The 23,560-nt window shown below is 34.9% G+C and overlaps 1 protein-coding gene across 2 annotated transcripts; it reads right to left on the reverse strand.

The window, feature by feature from the left end:
• Window positions 1-388: 388 nt before the first annotated feature.
• Window positions 389-6,710, reverse strand: ethe1 (ETHE1 persulfide dioxygenase). 2 transcript variants are annotated; one of them, XM_073847261.1, is made up of 4 exons: window positions 6,427-6,710; window positions 3,001-3,151; window positions 847-991; window positions 389-742 (listed from the first exon to the last, which is right to left on the reverse strand). In XM_073847261.1, the coding sequence occupies exons 2-4, from the start codon at window positions 3,028-3,030 to the stop codon at window positions 567-569; spliced, it is 351 nt and encodes a 116-aa protein (XP_073703362.1). In that variant the 5' UTR covers window positions 3,031-3,151; window positions 6,427-6,710; the 3' UTR covers window positions 389-566. The 2 variants fall into 2 exon arrangements, with proteins under 2 accessions (XP_073703362.1, XP_073703361.1); XM_073847260.1 differs by lacking the exon at window positions 6,427-6,710 and having other exon boundaries at window positions 392-742; window positions 3,001-3,454.
• Window positions 6,711-23,560: the final 16,850 nt, after the last annotated feature.

Below are 23,560 nucleotides of genomic sequence, written 5' to 3' on the forward strand. Positions count from 1 at the left end.
AGTGTTAATTTTATAGTTTATTAATTGGCTTTATCCTTTACAATTATTAAATATTACATCAAAATATTTTTATATTTAATTTGCATATTACTAAAATATATTTTATTATTTAGTTACATGTTTCATATACAAAAAAAACTGACTGTAAATGACCGTTCATGATCATTTTTTAACCAATGTTGATTTTATTTTTGATTTTTTAAGGTTTAAATTCTATCATAACATTTACATTTAATATAAATAAATTGATTGTAAATTAACCATTCTTGACTTTTGTTTTTGAATTAGATTAAAATCAATTAATAAATTAAGTTTATACGGTTACATATTTTATTATATTTATTTATTGCATTGGCCTGATCACATGCAAAAATTAAATACTAAATTAAATTAAATTATATTATATTTACATGTCTCTATAATATATTACCTCATTTAGTTGATTAATTAATCAATCAATTAGTTATTTAATCGTTCAGTGAATTTATTTAATATAACTAAACTGGCTAAATGACCCGGTCATGACTTAAAAAAAATAATTTAAAAAATGTAATTAAGTGTGGGTTTCAGGGTTTATTGCTCTGATCATGTACGTGTTTGCCGAAGGTGATTCGGTCTCCCTCAGACAGCTGGATGTCGGCGGTGGCTCCGCTGTGTTTAGAAATGGCACTCTTCAAGCCGAACAGCTTCTTCTTCAGCAGTCCGGTGCCGGTGATGTGATCAGCGTGACAGTGAGTGTTCACTGCAAACAACAAGAAACAACTTTTATTTTAAATTACTTTTCATACAGGCCTAGATTTCACATGCATCTCCAAAACATTGAACTAAAAAAAACAAGATGCTTACAGGCCACTTTGAGCTTCAGTCCCAGTTCTTCGATGAGCTTCAGGTCTCTGTCCACCGTCTCCAGCACCGGGTCGATCAGCACAGCCTCTTTGGTGTCCGTGTCGGCCAGGAGGTACGTGTACGTGCTGCTTTCAGATTCAAACAGCTGCAGGAACAACAACAATGACATGCTCATGAGGAAAGACAGTCAGCATGAGTCAGCTGAAACAAACCACTCATATCTCTTCATCTGTAGACTAGTAGTACAGTGAGTCAGGTTACTGCTACACAAAATCTTCACAGCAACTAAATACTAGAGTAAAACACCGCTCATTTGCTATTAGTGCCCCCTGATATCTTTAAAAGTTACAATTCTGTTTGAAGTTTGAATGTATCATTTTAGGGCATTAACCGTAACTAGTAACAAACAAACTATGGTTATAAATGTAACAGTGATGTATTTGTTACAGACTGTCATTCAGAGAACGTCAAAAAGCTTCTATATTAATGCCATGGGCTTGCATTAATGCCATATGCTAGTTTTGCCATACAGGAATCTAAAAATACTTTTTGCATTATGTGTTTACTGGATGTATACAGTGTGAAGAAAATCACATTATGGCAAGCCGTTTTAACATTTAATCTATAAGCCGTGCTACTTGTACTTTTTTTAGATACTAGTATCATTTACATTAAGTGCTAGTATTTATTTATAGCTACTAGTGTTTATTCTTTAGGTACTAGTCCTTTATACTAATTTATTAGATACTAGTTCTTATTTATCTGATACTAGTACATATTCCAAATAGTGACTAGTAATTGCATAAAGTATTCATATTTTTACAGTACTTATTTTATTTGTATTTTCACTGGTTCTTTATAAGAACTATCTATATGCCCACAAGAACAGGAAGTAGATGGTATTCCGTTTTTGATGTCATCTATTAATTAATTAGTGATTATTCAAATTGTGATTATTAATCTATTTAAATATTACTAGTAAGCATTCGTTAGATACTAGTACTTATTTAATAGATACTAATAGTTATCCATTAGGTGCTAGTACTTATTTATTAGACACTAGTATCTTTTGTAATTATTACTAGTAACAATTCTTATCTTACTAGACAGATCTGCGTTGTTACTCGTCTTATGTTATGACTAGTCGAAAAAACCACAGTAGAGTTCAATCACATATTTTACTAGTAAAATAAAAAAATATTACCAAATAACTACTAGTATCTAATAAATGTGCATTTGTATCTATTGAATAAATACTAGTAGCTAATCAGTAAGTAATAGTATGTAACAAATAAGTACTAATATGTATATAAGTACGAGTATCTAATGAATAAGTAATAGTATATAATAAATTAGGACAAGTATCTATTTAATAAGTACCAGTATCTAATAAATAAGTACTAGTGTCTATTAAATATGTACTAGTATCTTATTCACAAGTACTAGTAATTAAGTCTATTTAATAGACACTAGTATCTAATGAATTAGTACTAGTGTCTAATAAGTACAGTATCTAATGAATAATTACTGGTATCGTTTCAAAAGGTACTAGTATCTAAAGTTTAAGTACTAGTGTCTATTTAATAGGCACTAGTATCTAGTACAAGTGTCTAATAAGTGCCAGTATCTAATGAATAAGTAGGCTACTAGTGTCTATTTAATGTGCACTACTATATAATGAATAAGTACTAGTGTGTATTAAATTAGTACTAATATTTAATGCATAAGAACTAATATCTATTTAATAAGTACTAGTATCTAATGAATAATTACTAGTATCTAATGGATAAGTAGGCTACTAAGTATATTTTTTAAAAGATACTAGTATCTAAAAAATGAGCAATATAGATTAAATGTTAAAACGGCTTGCCATAATCACAATGACTATCAATATCAGTTAAACTTGTGTCAAATGTTGTGAGATGAGTTCAACTTTAACTTTTATGTGTATTGCTTTATAAAGCCGGTGTAAATCACTCAGATCACTGAGTAATAGATCAAGATCCGTGCTTGACATCTGTTGTCATTTCAAGAGCAGCACTTCCTGAACTCCATTAAACAAACAAACAAACATTTTACGTTTCCACTCATGTCAGATGAATAATAAACGACTGAGATCACTTCCAGGCGATCGAAAGCTCTGAAGCAGCTCACCTGTCTGAAGAGCGGGGCTCCGGTGGCCATCAGTCCGCTGTAGAGTCTCACTGAGGCGGGGCGGCGGTGGAGGATCGCGGCGCTTGTCGGCTCGATCAGCGGGGGTTGACAGCTCCACAGGCGGGTCGCAACGCTCACTGCAGGCTTCAGTCTGTGTAAAAGAGCTGCACTCATTTTAACTTCCGTCTCCACCTCACACTGGTATGGCAAGCGGCGGGTCAGATCAGTTTCTGAATGAACTTCGGTTACCAAACTGTATCGTGAACTGTAAATGCGCGAGCCACGCCTCCTTCCGAAGACACTGCTGCAGACAAGGCTCTACAAACGTGTTATACGCTTCACACTGACCTACTTAAACATAAGATGGCTTGATGTATTGTGAATGTTCAGTAGAGACAGCTGTATGGTAGCTAACGGCGCCCTGAGGCAATGTTTACAATTTGAAAATGTCAAGGTACTTTTACGTGTCCGCGCATGCGCACTACGCTTCTACGTGTGGTGACGTCAGTATGCGCTAAATATGATTTCACAAAGTTTTGTATCAATAACAAAATTAAGGAAGTGTCTTACAAAATACTTCATAGAATTTATATAAGATTTAAGCTTAATATTTCACATACCATTTTGCATCTTTTTTTTTTCATTGTATTAATTCAAGATTATTTTGGAAAGATTTGGAATTTTATATTAACAGAAAAATGGAATGTATGATAGAAATTTGTTTTTTATACAGAAAACGAACGATTGTATTGTAAAGAACAACATATACATTTGTTTATTTTATTAGGAAAATTCCATATACATGAGAAAAAGTGGGCTCAGTGTAAACCAAATTTTTCTCATTTTATTAACTTTTAAATTGTCTTTAAATTGTATGTAAATCTCTTGGAACAAAAAAGCACTGAATACGTGTAATGCTCTTAAAACATTGAAATTTATGTAATTTAATTTCTATTTTGTTTCTTCTTTTTCTCTGGTAGCTAATGTTAATTTGATATGAAAATGTAATACCTCTTGTTCTTGTGGCATTGAATTAATAAAAAAATAAAATACAACCTAAACAATTTTTTTTGTACAAGATACTACTGATTTTAAAAGTAAAATTTCTTTTCTTACGCAATTAATTATTTTACTTGGAAAATATCATATTGATGTTAAGAAATGGGCTTAAGCTAAGCCAAATTGTAAACCGTTTATTAAAGAAATTAAACAGTATGGCACTGCTTTAAAAATATTAGAAACAGAAAAGATGAGAAAACCTATGATTAATTGAATATCCATATTATGTAATTTTGTATTTGTTTTTTCTTTCTGTATACCCTGATTCTGTTGTGAGATGTATATATTTCTATTAACATGTATAATTGTTTAATAAAAATAAATAAAAAATACAACCTAAAAAATGTTCATGTTGTTAAAAAATTCTTAGATCCAAACTTCTGTATAACCCCCAAAATGTATTATTTGGTTGCTCTTTGAATTTCGACCCTTCTCCCTAAATTTATTATTAATTTATTGGTATTCCTTGCTAAATTTTGCATTCATAAATGTACACATTCCAAGAAAACTCCTTACTTTTTTATTTTCAGGAAAGATTTTGAAACTCTTTAAGAAACTCTAATAATTCTGTTGCATGTAAGACACTTTTGTGGTGTAAATCCGATGAGCTAATATAATATGCTTTGGGTTAATGTACCCCTCATTGTCGTTTTTCTTTTTATTTGATTTCTGTATTTGTAATTGTTGTTGTTTAAAGCAGAATAATAATTTTAAAAAATCATATTTTCCCTGATGATGTTTGTATTATATGTTTTGCAATAAAAAAAACACAACCTAGAACACTATGGTTACATTCATATTAGAAAAATGTCTAAGACAAGGGACTCAGAATAGAACCTTAAAGGAACCGTTCATGCAAAAACAGAAATTCTGCCAGAATGTAGGCCTTCTCCACCTCGCTTCCAAACATTTATGCCTTTTGTTCTTTTTCACAAAAGAGAAAAATGTTGAAAAATGGAAAAAGTTTTGGTCCCCATTGATGTGCATTGTATATTTGTCCACACAGTGGAAGTCAATGGGAAACCAAAGTGTGTAGATACCAACATTCCTCCAAATATCTTCTCTTATGTAAATAATGACAGAATATATATTTTTAGGTGGACTGTCATAACTAGTCCTAAATAAATAACCAAACTGGAACAGTGTGATCGGGTAACATTTTGTGATTTCTGTGGTTCAATAGTTGGAAAACCGCAATGCAGTGAGATATCAAAGCAACATGTTTGACAGGAAACATTAACAAATATGCCATATTATATATGGCAATTAATGTTATTCACAGAGATATGAAAGCTGTAATTGAGTAATATTGTAACTGCAAGATTTTATCTCACAATTTGGACTTTGTTCAGGATTGTGAGATACAAACTCAGACTGATAAAAACTCAATTGTGAGGGGAAAAAGTCAGAATTGTGAGATAAAAAGCTAACAACTTAAAAACGATATTCTGTGGCAGATATTATTTGGCGCAAAAAAAAATCTAAATTTCAAGAATTAATAAAGAATTGTGAGACATAAACATAGAATTACAAGATGTGAATGCAGAATTGTGAAATAAAATGCAGAATTATGAAATATAACTGAAAATTGACAGATAAAAACGCAGAACTGCAAGACATAAATCAGAACTGCCAGATAAGTTCAGAATTGCAAGGTATACATTAAAAAGGGCGAGATATAAATGCAGAATTGCAAGATAAAAGTTATGAATTGCCAGAAATAAATTAGAATTGCAAAATGAAAATGCAGAATTGCGAGACTGAAATGCAAAATTGCAAGATATAAACACAGGATGGCAAGATAAAAATGTTGATTTGGATGATAAGAATTCAGAATTTGGGAGAAAAATGTGAATTGCCTTATAAAAACACAGAATTGCAAGATATAAATCAGAATCGCAAGACATCAATGCAGAATTGTGGGATAAAGATGTAGAATTGCGAAATATAAATCAGAATTGCAAGATAAAAATGCATAATCGCAAGACATAAATCAGAATTGCAAGATAGAAATGAAGAATTGCAAAACATAAACGCAGAATTGTGAGTTATAATTCAGAATTGCAACATAAATCAGAATGGCAAGATAATAATTTAGAATGGCCAGATATATATCACAACTGTGAGATAAAAATGCAGAATTGTAAAATAGAAATCAAAATGGTATGAGACATCAGTCAGAATTGCCAGATATAAATGCAGAATCGAGAAATATGAATGAGAATTGCAGGATAGAAATCAGAATTGAGAGAAAAAAAGTCAGAATTGTGAAAAAGTTCAAATTGTAAGATTAAAAAGTGACGATAAAACTGGTCTTCCATTCATACTCATTGACTCTAGAGAGTGGGATAACTGCTCTGAACTCACCCGTGAAGATGCTGCTAAAGCTCTGCTCTCAGCCTCTAAACCTGCAGCTTTATAAAGATGTTGATGTTCAACAACTATCCACGATCAGGAAAGTTCAGAGTGCCCGGAGTCACGCAAACTCACAAATGTTAACAAGTCTCTGAGGGTTAATTACGAGACACAACAGGACACTCCCACAGGGGGTTACCTAGCAACAACAGCACGTGCTAATTAATATTCATGAGCGGGTTGTCCATATTAGGAATTAGATGAGATGTTTACCACTGGAGCTTTCAGTTCAGAGATACATGATCAGATTCAGATTCAAGCGTCATGATGATGAGGATGAGGATGATCAGAGACAGTCAGAGTGAATCAGCTGAATAAACCACATTCCATTCATCATTTCATTGACGTTTGACTCGCACGCCCTTCTCTGAGCGTACGTGACTCCAGTCACAGTCATCTTTTATTGCAGCTTATATTACACATGATAGCCACTCCAGGCAACGTCCCACTTATCAGTTGTTAGATTAAGGCTTTGTACAATCTCTGTAATAATAATTAATGACTCTTGCTTTCAAAAGAGATTGTTTTGTGTGGTGAAAGTTGAGAACGACTCTCCGTTTTCATCCTGAAATACATAAAGAAATGAATTGCAGACTTATTATACATGCATACTGACGAATTGAAAATAATTTGCACATATTTAATTAAAGTCACTGTGCACTGTAAATCAGCATTTGTTTTTTATTATTTCAACTCATTAAATTAATCAACTTCAACTTGATTTTTTTTAAAGGTGTAAATATGCAAGTGACGCATTATTTAATGAAATGTGCACTAATTTGCACACATTTCTGGTACAAAAATCTAAACACTGGATGAGGTCGGTTTCAAAACTCAAAATAGAGTTTTAGACATATTTTTAGATTTTTAGACATATTATAGTCAAATGTTTTTACAGAGGGGATTTTGGGTCTCATTTTGTCACTCCATAATTCAGAAAAAACTTAGAACAGACAGAAAACAATGTATTTTTTACAGTTTTGGGGGGAATAAAATGTTTCAAGCAAATTATATATGAACAAATCCCTCTGTAAAAACCTTCAGGATATAGACAGGAATACAAATGTAAAGTGTGGTGTGTGTAAGTGCTGCTGAAGTGAAGATTTATGGCTCAGTGTAGGAGAAAAAACTCATTTTGAGAAAACAGCCTTTATAAATATGCATTGTAATTAAAATCTATTGACACAATTAGATAAAGTGCTATAAAAGAAAGACTTAACAGTGTCTTTTGGGTGTTTTCTTTCCACTAGTCTGAAAAAAACACTTTATGAAACACCAAAAAGCCTAAAATCTCAAAATTGACAGGTGCATTGAAAAAAACTGTTTTTGCCTGCAGTGTCTCCCCTAAAGTAATATGTTAATAAGTCAGTTTAATAATATAATATAAATCAAAGTTGAAATGACTTGTAGCAAATTTGATTACACTTAAAAGCCTTTAGATTAAGATTTTAATCTGAAGTAGGTGGGATTTGGCTTGTCGTATCAGGAGTTTAATTGTTTTATTAGTTTATTTACAAGTCAAGGTCACTCAGTGATGGACTTTGGGTTCATGTTAATAAAATCTACAGGTTAGACTGTAGAAATAGGATTATGCATTAGTATTTATTATGTATGTCTTGGGTTAACATTAATTACTCCAACTGTTTATTTTTAGTTTATGTTGGGTTCATTAAATAGTATTAACTTTTAAACATGAATTTTTAAAATTTCAAATTAACTGAGATTAATAAATGAAGAGTTAATTTGCAAAAATATGACTTTGTTTTTTTTACCATTTTTTATTGCTATCATGTTTTTATTGTGTTAGCTGTTTTTAGTTATATTTACTTTACATCAAAATGCAACTGCAGATTAATTGTGATTAACTAAAATGCACAATGAAAAAACATTATTTTTGAAAACGGAGAGTTATCAGTTTTTGCAAATGAACTTTTCAAATGATTTAGAAGTATTTCCATTCTAAGTTAACTAATTTTAACTAATGCAAGAGGCATGCACAATACAGATTCGTTCCATGCAGCTTGACAGTAATAAACAGGAAAATAACAATGTTAATCATTGATTATGATTGATTAATCATTTTCAGCTCTTAAGCAGCTCTACAGAAGACAATAGAGTCATTATTCAGTTCAATAATGGTGCCAATGTTGCAAAGTTCATATGCACAAACAAATGTTGTGTCTATGCTGTTTTTTCTTGCAGATTTGTATTATTTGTTATATGTGACCCTGGACCACAAAACCAGTCATAAGGTTAAATTTGACAAAACTGAGATTTATACATCATATGAAAGCTCAATAAATAAGCTTTCTATTGATGTATGGTTTGTTAGGATAGGACAATATTTGACTGAGATACATCTATTTGAAATCAGAAATCTGAGGATGCAAAAAAATCTAAAAGACTGAGAAAATCACCTTTAAAGTTGTCCAAATTAGGTTCTTAACAATGCATATTACAAATCAAAAATTACATTTTGATATGTTTACAGTAGGAATTTTACAAAAAAATCTTCATGGAACATGAACTTTACTTAATTTCTTAATGATTTTTGGCATAAAAGAAAAATCAAAAATTTTGACCCATGCAATGTATTTTTGGCTATTGCTACAAATATACCCCAGCGACTTAAGACTGGTTTTGTGGTCCAGGGTCACATATGTTTATGGAGTTTAATTTGAACCTGTAACACTCGTTGAGTGGTGTTCTGATGGTGTGTGTATTTACACTGATGTGTTGATGCATCCATTGCAGCAGTGGATTGATTCTGGTGTAAACGCCGGGTTTATTGACTCGTCCACATCCTTCACCCCAACTCACCACACCGGCCAAACGCCAGTCCCCCGCTTCAGTCCGACACACCAGAGGACCACCGCTGTCACCCTGAACAAAAGTCACATTAGAAACACTGTATGAGAAACACACACACCCCTACACAGACCCTCCCGCCCAAAGGCAAACCAGCCTCTGTTTTCCATTTAAAAGATTCATTCACTTGTTTGCCAATGTACCCACACAGAATACATTTGCTCAGATTCCAATTTAATTTTGTAAGTGACTTTTCTTTTTGTATTAAAGATGTTTTCTTTGGATTTTTTGACTACTCAAAAGAGAATAGGAAAGTATAACTTAATTAGAGGTTCCAGCACATAGCGCATAGCACTGAAACCCTATTGCAACTATTTGAATGGTCACGGATCAGCAACCTCCATGTAAAACTGATGGTGCAGACCAATCCGTAAGTCATAGAGACTTGAAACTTGGAGGGTTGGTAGTACTTGTCACCGCCGACAATGGCACCAAAGCTCGTCCCAATCAGCCTACTGGGGGTGGCTACAGCAATCAAAGCAAAATTGCTTATAACTCCTAAACTCTCAGTCGCAGGTTTTTTGCAAAACCTACTTTTGCGAAATAGTCTTAGTTTTTTTGGGCCAGTCAGAACCAAACCAGTCCAGAAAGACTCTCTGGAGAGCGAAAATCAATAGTTATCACCTAGGGGTGTGACGAGACACTTACCTCACGAGACGAGATGAGATTTTTAAAGTTTTTTAAAGGAATCCTCAATGATGAAATATGTAGGGGAAAATAGTATTTTATTCAACAACAAAATAAAATGCAAAAAAATATATAGGTGGATTTTGATATGAAATTGTATTTTATGAAATTAAACTTCTATTTTAATGAATTATATGCAGTAATAAACATGTAAACTAATTCTGCATGTTTCTGGAAAAATTGAAAAACGGAGATCATGATTCTGAAGAAAAAAAGGATTAGAAATCCAAACAAAATTACATAATTTACTAGAGGTTCTGACAGAATGTTCATTGCTTAAGTGTAAATTTGAACAAAATTAAAAAAAAATATGAAGGAACCAGTGTCTCAATTAATAAAGACTTATTTCACTTTTGGAAACTTAGGTTTATAATTCAATGACAAATACTTTTTTAAACGTGCAGTTGTCGCCATCTCCTGGCTAAGAGGATAAATGTTACAATACATACGTGTTAGAAGATACTATCGTTTTGATCGCTACTGTAGACAGTAGGAAGTGTTTATACCTAAACTATCACAGTGACAGTACTTACATTATTTAAATGTTGATTCGTTGTCATTCATGAATAAGAGTGTGGGTGTTTGAATAGAGATCGTGATATTTTAACGATTAGTAATGTAGCTCTAATGTAAACACTGCAAAATGTTTTGCCATGATATCGTCACATTCTCGCTAGACCAATCAGATCTTGCGGGACACATCGGATCTCGCGAGATCTCGTCACACCCCTATTATCAACAAAAGTCTAACGTTGGACTCACTGTCGATGTTCGAAAAATGTTCGAAAGGGACAGGACCACTTTTAGTAAACTGTCTATAACTCCTGAACAGAATGAGATATCTTCACCAAACTCAGAAAACTTATGTAAGAGCTCAATCTGAGGTCACAGAAAAATTGGCCACTTGGTGGCGCTATAAGATGGAATTACTTTACTTCGCAGCCATTTAGATATGGTTAACAGAGGCTGATCAGAACAAAACTCAAACTCAGTGGGCCTGTTTGATTCACGGCCCCAAAGGTCTGAGAAATTTGAAAGAAATCAGCGACTGGGGGGCGATATCACATTTTTCAAAGGTTGTACGCCGCACGGTTTTTCGCACATACATGCGTCATATCATATGACAGAACTCTTCATTCTGGACAACTTTGCCTGGAGAACCACTGTTGTCAATCAAATCATTTGTTAAATGATTGAGAAGATGTCAAAAACCTACTTTTGCAAACTAGTCCTATAGGTTTTATACTCAACCTGGAAGAAAACACTGCAGTACAATTCTCTGAACTCTCTAGGTCAATAATTATCAAAATAATATGTTGAAATTCACCCTTTGGGAAGCTCAAATGGGTCGTTTAGAAAAGAAAATGTCTGTTCCTCCACTTTTCGCGTCTTCAACCATGTTTACATGACACTGTCAGTACTACTGGTTTAGCTTGTTAGTTCTATGACATTAACTGAAATAACCAAAACGTATAATGGTTACAAATAAAATATGAGTATTTCCATTCCAAAGATAACATCCAACATAAATCTCCATTAATATGACCAGCTGCAGCTCAAAATACATGTTATATGCAAACATTGTGCATTATAATGGAGTTTGTAGCTTAATTCACTATATTTAAAATAGTTTGAGCACTACAGTTCATTTGCGGACAGTTCAATAGAAAACCAGTTTAAGGAGTTAAGGAAAGTGATCATCAGCATTGTAATAATATAGTATATAAATAGTTATAAATTTCAGTTCACAATAATACTGAAACAAATGTATTGCTCATTTTTAATGTTAACTAACAACGCGCCAACTATCCATAACTAATGGATCCTTGTTATAAAGCATTACTGAAATATTTCACCAAAAAAAATTCATTTTCTCGTGTTACTGTGCCTCTCAGATCTCATTTATTTCAAATATAGCAGCTTAAGATGCATCTGATTTTACATCACAATATCAAACATGGTGCAATGGGTCACGGCGACCCTATTTCTAAATCAGATGCAGCTGAAAATGAGATTTCAGGCAATGCTTTTTCCTCACAAAGCTGTTACAGGACTTCAGAAGACCTGAAATAATGACGTGCATGAAAATTTTACAATCATTTGTAAAAAAATAAGTAAAGTTGATGAGTAAACAATGACAAAATAATCATTTTTGAGCAAAGTTTAATTATAATTAATGTGAATACCTGGCAGGAATCCACTCCTCCCTCCATAACGCCAGCACAGAGCATTCTGGGAGTGAGCTGGGAGCCGTACACGTATGGCTGTGAGCAGACGGCCTGATCGATCACCTGAACTAAAGCCTGTTTCAGGTGTGACGACACAGACCCTGTGAGAGAACAAAAGTGAGACTGAATGGATGAACATACAGTGCCTTGCAAAAGTATTCTCATTTCTTTCACATTTTGTTTTGTTGCAGCATTATGTTAAACTGCTTTAAATTACTTTTTTTCCACATCAATCTACATCTCATACTCCATAATGACGAAGCAAATTTGCAAATTTATTAGAAATAACAAACTGAAAAGATCCTGTTGCATAAGTATTCATACCCTTTTCTGGGACACTGGAAATGAAGCTCAGGAGCATTCATATCGCTTCTAGATGTTCCTACACTTGGAGTGGAGTTAAACTGTGGCAAATTGATTTGAATGAGTCTGATTTAGAAAGGCACACACCTCTCAGAAAAGGTCTAACAGCTGAAAATGCAGATCAGAGCAAAAACCAAGATAACTGCCTGTAGAGCTCAGAGACAGACTTGCGTTAAGGCCATGATCTAGAGAAGAGTTCAGAAACAAATCTGCTGCATTGTAGGTTGACAGCAGTGTTGCCAGATTGGGCGGGTTTCCGCCCAATTGGGCTTCTTTTGATCGGCTTGGACCGGAGAATAACGCATTGGGCGGGTAGACAAAATTTGGGCTGCTTTAAAAAATTAAAAGACGCCCAATCGGCTGTTTTTTTCTTCACTTTTATCATTAGTCATGTTATTTTAGTACGTTCGAGCTCAAAGTATCACAGTAATATAATGTGTAGTGCAGTCATCAACTCATTTTTACTTAACGTAACCCTTACTGGGTTTAGTTGTCAATCAATTTACGTCTTTTACGTTAGTGAGACGTGATGACTTGTGAGTGACGGGGTTTTACATTACATTTGTTTCTCATCATTTTATTGTGCACTTTTTGCACAGAATTTGGCATGTTTTTTACTGTGGACATTGAAAATGATGCATGCGTTTTTTCAAGGGTTAAAGTCATCGGTTAATTTCCACTTTGAAAAGATTTCTGAACATTTTACACATATTTTCGGACTGTTTTGATCCATATTCCTGTGAAATTGATTTATCTTTATTTTATTTTGTCATTATTCTTTATTTTAAGAGATAAAAATGGTCCATATCAACCTTGACATGGCAATAAAATTCTCATTATTTTGGCAGTTAAAATTTGGGCTGGTTTTTGTTGAAGTGGGCGGGTTTGGGTGAGCTTTTGGGCTGGAAATCGTCAACCTGATCTGGCAACACTGACAGAAGCATTCTCCATAATGGAAGACGACTGGAACAACTAGGACTCTAGAAAATGTCCAAGCTGACAGAGATGGAGAGGAGAAAAGGTGAGGCAAAGAATGGCAGATAATTGCCAAATGCAGATGTGCAAAGATGGTCACATCAGACCCAAAAAGACTTGAGGCTGTAAAGGTGCTTCAACTATGGACTGAGTTAAGGGTATGAATACTTATGCAATGTGCTTATTTCAGTGTTTTATTTTTAATAAATGTGTCAAATTTGCAAATCTGGTTTGTCATTATTATGGTGTATGGAGTGTAAATTGATGTGGGGAAAAACTCATTTAAAGCAGTTTAACATAATGCTGCAACAAAACAAAATGTGATAAAAAATGAAGGGGTGTGAATACTTTTGGAAGGCACTGTACCTTTAGGATACCATAAACACTTTAGAAACACACTCTCACCTCCTTCCCGTGTGTAACCCCAGCCCGTCACCCAGCAGGACGAACCAGCAGGAAAAGACTCTTTCAGACGGGGCAAACACACAGGTCTGACGCTGTCTGAACAACAGTCAACACACATCTGATCTCAGTTACAGAGCACAACTCAGCAAATGCTCAAAAACCTGCCTCGTCTAATGTGACATTTAAGAGCGAACTCCTGATATTTCAGAACAGTTTTAAAAAACGTAGTGTATTGCTTTATTTTACTCAGCTTGAATTGATTGGATGGCGAAATGCATCTATATTGGTGACGTTATTGTATTTTGATTTATTAAAAATATTGTTTAGAATAATGTGCACAATAAGAACTGTTCAAATACAATTTAGCACTATCCTATTCCTTTATTTTCTATGCAAACATGAGCTAGATGTAAACATGAACATGTTTGACCACTGAACTCTCGTCTTGCGTCTTCTGAAGCGTGGAAATGTAAATAGAGGTTTACGTGGAACACGTGAAAAGAAAATGAGCTGAAAATGTTTACACCCTCAGGCCATCTAAGTTTGTTTCTTCACCAGATTTGTATAAATGTGTCATTCTAGAACTGTCTCACCAATGGATCCTCTGGAGTGAATGGGTGCCGTCAGAATGAGAGTCCAAACAGCTGATAAAAACATCACAATAATCCATCTTTAAGACGTTTTTAGCTAAAAATATGAGTCCATAATAATGCTTCCTCTGGTCAAAAAGTCTCCTACGACTGCGTTTAAGTGCCACGTTAAAAAACAAAAACAAATCATGGGTTACGAGATTAAAGTCGAAATGTTTCGAGAATAAAGTCGAAATGCTTGGAGAATTGAGTCTAAATGTTCTGAGAATAAAGTAAAAATATTACAAGAATAAAGTCAACATATTATGAGAATAAAGTTAAAATGTTTTGAGAATAAAGTCAAAATGTTTCTAGAATAAAGTGTGAATATTTTGAGAATAAACTCAGAATGTTTTGAGAATAAAGTCAAAATTACGAGAATTAATTCGTAGCAATTATGACATTAAAGTTAATATATATTGGGAGTATATATTTTAGCCTATTTCGATATACTATACCTTACTTTTGTAGTATGTTGACTTTTTTTTCTAAACATTTCGACTTTATTCTCATAGTATTTCGACTTTATTCTAAAACATTTACACTTATTACAACTTTAATTTCATACTTTTTAATTTTTTCACATGGCACTAAAATGCCATCGTATCTCCTGTTGTTTCTCACATAAAAATCCAGCCACATATTTGTTTAGAGCTGTTTCGGCTTGTAAACTGTGCTTGAATGGTGCAGATTTCTCTCCTAAATTCAGGCCAGACCACTTTTTCACTGGAGTAAGAGTTATTATAGATTACAGACTCAATGTATTTGAGTTAAAAATGTCTCAAAGATGGATATTTTCAAGCTTATGTCTTCTCAAGATGTTAACTGATGGACTGAAGTAATGTGGATTACTTTTAGCAGCTGTTTGGACTCTCATTCTGACGGCACCCATTCACCAGTGATGGAATGACACATTTCTACAAATCTGATGAACAAGCTATATCCGCATAAATAGTGTCATTGAAATTTGCTAATTATTTAAGCAAGAGTGAACTCACCTCCCATCTCGATCTCCGTTTCAGTGCGCAGCAAACACAGGTCGTAGTCATTGTTGTCTTTTGAGAATTGTGGGTGCTGGTGTATCTGCAGTGTGTGGTAGCGTTTGCCCTGAGACGGATCCGAGAGGATCACGGTATCAACCACCACAATCCAGTCTGACTCCAGATTCATGCCATATCTGACAAACGACACCAAGACAGAGATGAGCGGTGTGAGAATCCCCTGAACTCGCCGTCTGTGTTCTCATACTCACTGCATGAAGCAGTGTGCGGCAGTGATGACCCAGTGAGGGCTGATGATGGCTCCTCCACACGTGTGTCTGCCCCGAAACTGTAAACTGGTCTGCCAACCCCACTGACCCTCCGCAGCCTCCATACCGCCGACAATACGCGTCTCACGAGACCCAGCATTCATTGCTGCGGAGCAATCTGAGCAACAAAGACCAGGCGAATCCAGTTAACTTTGACAGAAAGAGAGCATATGTGACCCTGGACCACAAAACCATTCATAAGGTTAAATTTTACAAAATTGAGATATGAAAGCTCAGTAAATAAGCTTTCTATTGATGTATGGTTTTAGGATTGGACAATATTTGGCCGAGACACATCTATTTGAAAATCTGAAATCTGAGGGTGCACAAAAATCTAAATATTGAGAAAATCACCTTTGAAGTTGTCCAAATTATGTGCGTAACAATGCATATTACTAATCAAAAATAAAATTTTGATATATTTATAGTATATTTATAGAATCAGTGTTGTTTTTGACAACCATCTTAGATTTAGTCTTAGTCTTTTGGACTAAAATGCTTCTTAGTTTTAGTCAAATTTTAGTCACTTCTATATGTGATAGTTTTAGTCCAATTTTAGTCGACGAAAAGTCAAAAAGGTTTTAGTCTAGTTTTAGTCAAAAAAAGGGAAAAAAGTAGTCTTTTAACAAATTAATGTAGGTCAGTAAGTATTTTGCTGTTGGGTAGCGTCACTTTTAAGTTGTGAAAATAGCAGATCCATAGTTCAACACAATGTGAGCTTCCGGATCGACTATTTTCACCAATAATTACAATAATGAAGGAATGTTTTAGAACATAAAAGACAAACAAAGATGGAATGCTAAAACGGCTTGCCATACTAGTATAGCAAAGAGTATTTAATGCTAAAACGGCTTGCCATAGCGGCAGATACTTTTTAAGTTTTGATTGGCATGCACAATTAGTAGAAATGTCATGCATTTTAAACGTCTGACGGACCACCCACTAACATTTGTCTATTCTCGTCTCGTCAACGAAAACTCACACACGTCTCGTCATGTTTTAGTCATCAACGAGCCATTTTTATCTCGTCATCGTCTCGTTATCTTCATGAAAAAAAGTGGCGTCAACGAAATGATTTCGTCATCGTCATCGTTGACGAAAACAACACTGGTAGGAATTTTACAAAAAATCTTCATGGAACATGATCTTTACTTTATTTTTGGCATGAAAGAAAAATCAATCATTTTGACCCATACAATGTATTTTTGGCTATTGCTACAAATATACCCCAGCGACTTAAGACTGGTTTTGTGGTCCAGGGTCAATTACATCATTCTAAAATTAAGTGTGCACAACGTACCTGAGGGAATGCTGATGGTGTCATTGGCTGGATATTTGACTGAATAGAAGGGCGCTTGAGTGATGGTGCAGTTCTGTGAGCTGCCAGTAGGGGGTTCAATGTCTTGATCTTTGTTTGGGAAACACACGAACTTCACTAAAGTAGAAATGCATTGAGTTATTCGTCTGTTTCCATTCGTTTATGAGTGTAACTGATTTTATTGAGGGAAGGTGCACCTATGACGGCGATGCAGACGGTGAGGATGATGAAGGTGGGGATGAGGGTCGTAATTAACGCCAGACGTGACGGACATGATGAACAGAGTCTGAACCCTGAGGCATCTGTCATGAGAAAACACACGGGTTTATTTATCCATATACTCTATCTATCTATCTATCTATCTATCTATCTATCTATCTATATATCTATCTATTCATGCATCTATTTACCTATCCGTCCATCTGTCCATTTATTTATCTATCCATCCGTCCATTTGTCCACTTATTTATCCATCTATCCGTATGTCTCTGTCTATTTATCTATCCATCCATCCATTCGTCCATCTATTTATCTCTCCATCTGTCTGTCCGTCCATCTATTTACCTATCCGTCCATTTATTTATCTATCCATCCGTCCATTTTTCCACTTATTTATCCATCTATCCGTATGTCTCTGTCTATTTATCTATCCATCCATCCATTCGTCCATCTATTTATCTCTCCATCTGTCTGTCCGTCCGTCTATTTACCTATCCGTCCATTTATTTATCTATCCATCCGTCCATTTTTCCACTTATTTATCCATCTATCCGTATGTCTCTGTCTATTTATCTATCCATGCATCCATACATTCGTCCATCTATTTATTTATCTATCCATCTGTCCATCCATTTGTCCAACTATTTATATATCTGTCTGTCCCTCTGTCCATCTATTTATTCGTCCATCCGTCCAACTATTTTTTAATAAGCCATCTGTCTATTCATCTATCTGTCCATCCCTCCATCCATCTATTTATCTATCTTTCTATCCTTCCCTCCGTCCACCTATTTATCTATCTATTCGTCCCTCCATCCATCTACTTATCTATCTATCCATCTGTCCGTTTATTTATCTGTCCATCCATTTGTCCATGCATTTATCCATCTATCTGTCTATTTATCTATGTCCGTCCGTCTATTATCTATCCATCCGTTTATTAATCTATTTATCTATCTGTCCATCTGTTTTTCCTCCTATTTATCTATCTATCTGTCTTTCCGTCCATCTGTTTATCTATCTAATCGATCTATCTGCTCACCTGTCTCGTCTGTAGAGGTGTTTTTAGAGGCACTGATGTCTGCGTCCTGTATGCTGATCTCTTCATCTTTGGCTGGGGTTTTACTCTCAGTAGGGTTTAGCAGATGTGGCATGAGTGCGGACAGTGTGTACGGGGCCAATTCAGAGACTCCCAACAGATGGACACAACCACCAGAGATCTGTGGATGAGTGGACGTGAACAGCGTCACAGGATGGAGAGGAAACGGCACAGTGGCACTTCCTGTTCCATACATAGGCAGCACTGCTGGTTGAGTAGCCGCATCTGTGAGAGTCTGCGGAACAGGGCTTTTCGATGCAGATCCAGGAATCAGGGTGAGTGGTGTGTCCGTCATCACTGGAGCCGTGAGCAGAGGAAGTGCAGTGTTTAAAAGAGCTGGGCAGGTGGACAGCAGATCTGGAGGAAACCCAGCGGACACATGAGGGCATGATGGGAAGGTCTGCAGAGGCGCATGCTTGTCCTTTGCTGGGCTGATGTTATAGAAACCCTAAACATAAGGTCAATGGTCAATTATCATCAGGCTTGGACAGACTAAATAGATAAATAGATGGACAGATAAATAGATGGACAGACAGAAGGACGATGATAAATAGATGGACAGATAGATGGACGGGTAGATAAATATATGGACGATGGGTAGATAAATAAACGGACAGACAGGTAGATAAATAGATGGACGGAAAGATGATGACAGACAGACAGATAAATAGATGGACGGACAGATAAATAGATAGACAGATGGATGGTCAGATAAATAGACAGATGGATAGATAAATAGATGGACGGAAGGATGATGACGGACAAATAGACAGATGGATAGATAAATAGATGGACAGACAGATGGACGATAGATAAATAGAAGGACAGACAGATGGACAGATAGATAAGTAGATGGACAGACAGAAGGACGACAGATAAATAGATGGACAGACAGATGGACGATGGGTAGATAAATGAATGGACAGACAGGTACATAAATAGATGGACGGAAAGATGATGACGGACAGACAGATAAATAGATAGACAGATAGATGGATGGACAGATAAACAGATGGATAGATAAATAGATGGATGGAAGGATGATGACGGACAGATGGATAGATAAATAGATGGACAGACAGATGGACGGATAAATAGATGGACAGACAGACGGATGGGTAGATAAATGAATGGATGGGTAGATAGATAAATAGATGGACAAACAGATGGACAGATAGATAAACAGATGAACAGACGGATGGATGGGTAGATAAATGAATGGATGGACGGGTAGATAAATAGATGGACGGATAGATGAAGACAGACAGATAAATAGATGAACAGAGAAGGATGGGTAGATAAATGAATGGATGGACGGGTAGATAAATAGATGGACAGACAGATGGATGGGTAGATGGACGGATGGATGACGACACGTCGACGGATAAATAGATGAACAGACAGATGGATGGGTAGATAAATGAATGGATGGATGGGTAGATAAAAAGATGAACAGACAGATGGATGGGTAGATTAATGAATGGATGGACGGGTAGATAAATAGCTGGACAGATGGATGATGAAAGACAGATAAATAGATGAACAGACAGATGGATGGGTAGATAAATGAATGGATGGACGGGTAGACAAATAGATGGACAGACAGATGGATGGGTAGATAAATGAATTGATGGATGGATAGATAAACAGATGAACAGACAGATGGATGGGTAGATTAATGAATGGATGGACGGGTAGATAAATAGATGGACAGATGGATGATGAAAGACAGATAAATAGATGAACAGACAGATGGATGGGTAGATAAATGAATGGATGGACGGGTAGACAAATAGATGGACAGACAGATGGACGGGTAGATAAATGAATGGATGGACGGGTAGACAAATAGATGGACAGACAGATGGATGGGTAGATAAATGAATGGATGGATGGTAGATAAATAGATGGACAGACAGATGGATGGGTAGATAAATGAATGGATGGACGGGTAGACAAATAGATGGACAGACAGATGGATGGGTAGATGGACGGATGGATGATGACAGACAGATAAATAGATGGACAGACAGATGGATGGGTAGATAAATGAATGGATGGACGGGTAGATAAATAGATGGACGGATGGATGATGAAAGACAGATAAATAGATGGACAGACAGATGGATGGGTAGATAAATGAATGGATGGACGGGTAGATAAATAGATGGACGGATGGATGATGACAGATAAATAGATGAACAGACAGATGGATGGGTAGATAAATGAATGGATGGACGGGTAGATAAATAGATGGACGGATGGATGATGAAAGACAGATAAATAGATGGACAGACAGATGGATGGGTAGATAAATGAATGGATGGACGGGTAGATAAATAGATGGACGGATGGATGATGACAGATAAATAGATGAACAGACAGATGGATGGGTAGATAAATGAATGGATGGACGGGTAGATAAATAGATGGACGGATGGATGATGAAAGACAGATAAATAGACGGACAGACAGAAGGATGGGTAGATAAATGAATGGACTGACGAGTAGATAAATAGATGGACAAACTCAAAGCAGCAGCAGCTTTCTGAAGACCAAGAGTCTATTGTCCTCACCTGAGCAAAAGCCATGGTTTGTGTCAGCGCTGTCAGCTCATGTATTCAAAGAGACAAGGCCATTCTTCTCTTCCGCCTCCAACAATAGAAGACACTTGAATAACGAGAGTCCAAAAACCTGAGATAAGTGTCAACAGAAGAAGAGCCGAGGCGTCACGCGCTGCACACTCCATCCGTTCAACCGGCTGTGACGCTCGGCCCGTTTCCCTCGTCCTTCACAGCTTCCATTTCAACGGCTTTGCATTGAGTCTAAAGCTTCAGCCGGAGTCTGGGGAAGTTTATGAAGAGCGGTCCGGCTGTAACGGATAGGCTGATGAAAAATGCATGCTGATAATTGTTAGACGGGGTCAGAGTTGAGCGACTGAGAGTCAGATATACTGAGACTGACGGGTCACAAAACAACACACAGCCTGTGACTCAGCATTAGGTTTAATGACTGCTCCTGCAGGCTCACAATCATCAGATGTATTTATCACTCTTGGCCAATTTGCACATTTATATAAAGACTTTATGTGTTTGATCAAGTGTGACAGATGTGAGGTGAGCTCACATGGAAAATGCGTGCTTGTGCGGTTGAAGCCGTGAATCCTGTTTCACCCCAGGAGGGTTTTTTACTTGATGATCGCATTACAGACTCGGACTGAGAGGTGCTGGAAGTCAACAGGAGACCAGCAATCTGTAATGGGAGCAGTTAGATGCAAAACAAGATTAAAGCAACTCAGTTAAGACGTCAGATTACAGTGACGGACGAGGGATGGCAAACAAATTAGAAACCGGAGATTGCTCTCTGGATGCTTTAAAAGGTCACGGCTGACATTACCAAGAATATTATAGTTAACCATAAATGAAATCATAAAAATAAAATATTTTTAAATATTAAACATTTATTTTAACTACCTTGGAATGTTTCTCATTTTAATTTTAGTTTAACTGAAATACCTAGAACTGATTTAAAAATGTATAAAAATGATAGACGTCTTTAAAAGAATCAAAGCGAATCAAAATGACAAAAACAACACAATTACTAACACTTCAAACATAAAATTGTAAAACGTAAATGTAAAATTGTACTAAAACAAGAATTAAACTGAAATTAAATTGAACAAAACCTATACAGACATAGCAAAAAATTAATTAATAAATAAATGAAAAAACATAACAAAATTGGCAAAACTTAATTAAATTAAATTAAAACTTATATATATATATATATATATATATATATATTGTACATACACACACAAATAAATATTAAAACGATTTAAGTACAAATAATACTTTAAGTACAAATGACTTTTTTTCTCTGAATTGCATGTTCATGTCTTGTGTTTCTGTCTGTATCTCTGGTTAGATTAAGTTAGGTAGATATAACTCAGAAATATTTATTTATTTATTTAATTTATGAAATTATTTATGAATATATATATATATATAATTTTCATTTAATTTGATTTTTTAAATACTTCTAAACCTGTATGACTTTCTTTCATCTGTGAAAAGAAAATAGATGTTTAGGAGAATATCTTTTTTTTTGAGGTTTTGTTTTTGATACAATGAAAATAAACATTATATATCTTGCTATATATCTTTGTTTCTAAGGCCTAATGAACTTATATATTTTAAAAAATTAAATAATAAAAATGATATATATAATAAATAAAACTTTTTTTTAAGTACAAATGACTTTTTTTCTCTGAATTGCATGTTCATGTCATGTCGTGTTTCTGTCTATATCTCTGGTTAGATTAAGTTAGGTATACATAACTCAGAAATAATTATTTATTTATTTATTTAATGTATGAAATGATTTATGAATATACATATATCATATTCATTTAATTAGATTTTTTAAACACTTCTAATGTTTTTATTAAATTAAATATTCCCCTTCCTGTCATATCTCCATTGTCCCATCAAAGAAAAATTGATGATATATTAGAATAAAGGAGAGTACAAAATATGAATTTGAATACAAAAAACTTGTTTCATAATGTAGGTGACATGATCATGCTAACTAGATCATCAATCTTATCTTTGGCCAGAATCACAAAATGAGCCCTTAAAGTCAGGTTAATAAATATTTGAACATGATTAAGTCAAGTTCTAGTGGAGTAGAGTCAATATTATATATTTCCATCATGTTATTTACAGCATACAGTCCATATTGCATTTTCTTAGAAAGGCAAAATGCATCAAGAGTGTTTATTTGCTGCAGTCGGTGAGCTTCAGTATCTCTCATATCAGCACTATTGCACTGAATTATTCAGTCCAAAACATGTTTAACTATTTAGAGATGATTAAACTGGTTGGAGTTTAAAAACAAACGGATATTATCTCAGCATCACTTGAAATTTACTTTAAATTGCACATTTTATGACAGGAAAAAGGTCAATTTTCAGCACAATTGACC

The sequence above is a fragment of the Garra rufa genome, chromosome 9, assembly GCF_049309525.1.
Source record: "Garra rufa chromosome 9, GarRuf1.0, whole genome shotgun sequence".
Taxonomy (NCBI): Eukaryota; Metazoa; Chordata; class Actinopteri; order Cypriniformes; family Cyprinidae; genus Garra; species Garra rufa.

Excerpts from the sequence above, each read along its gene's own strand:
- ethe1 (XM_073847260.1), bottom strand. The coding sequence starts at position 3,174 with ATGAGTGCAGCTCTTTTACACAGACTGAAGCCTGCAGTGAGCGTTGCG. Across the intron at positions 992-3,000 it reads GAGCCCCGCTCTTCAGACAG|CTGTTTGAATCTGAAAGCAG; the intron begins GTGAGCTGCTTC and ends TTGTTCCTGCAG. Across the intron at positions 743-846 it reads ACTGAAGCTCAAAGTGGCCT|TGAACACTCACTGTCACGCT; the intron begins GTAAGCATCTTG and ends TGTTGTTTGCAG.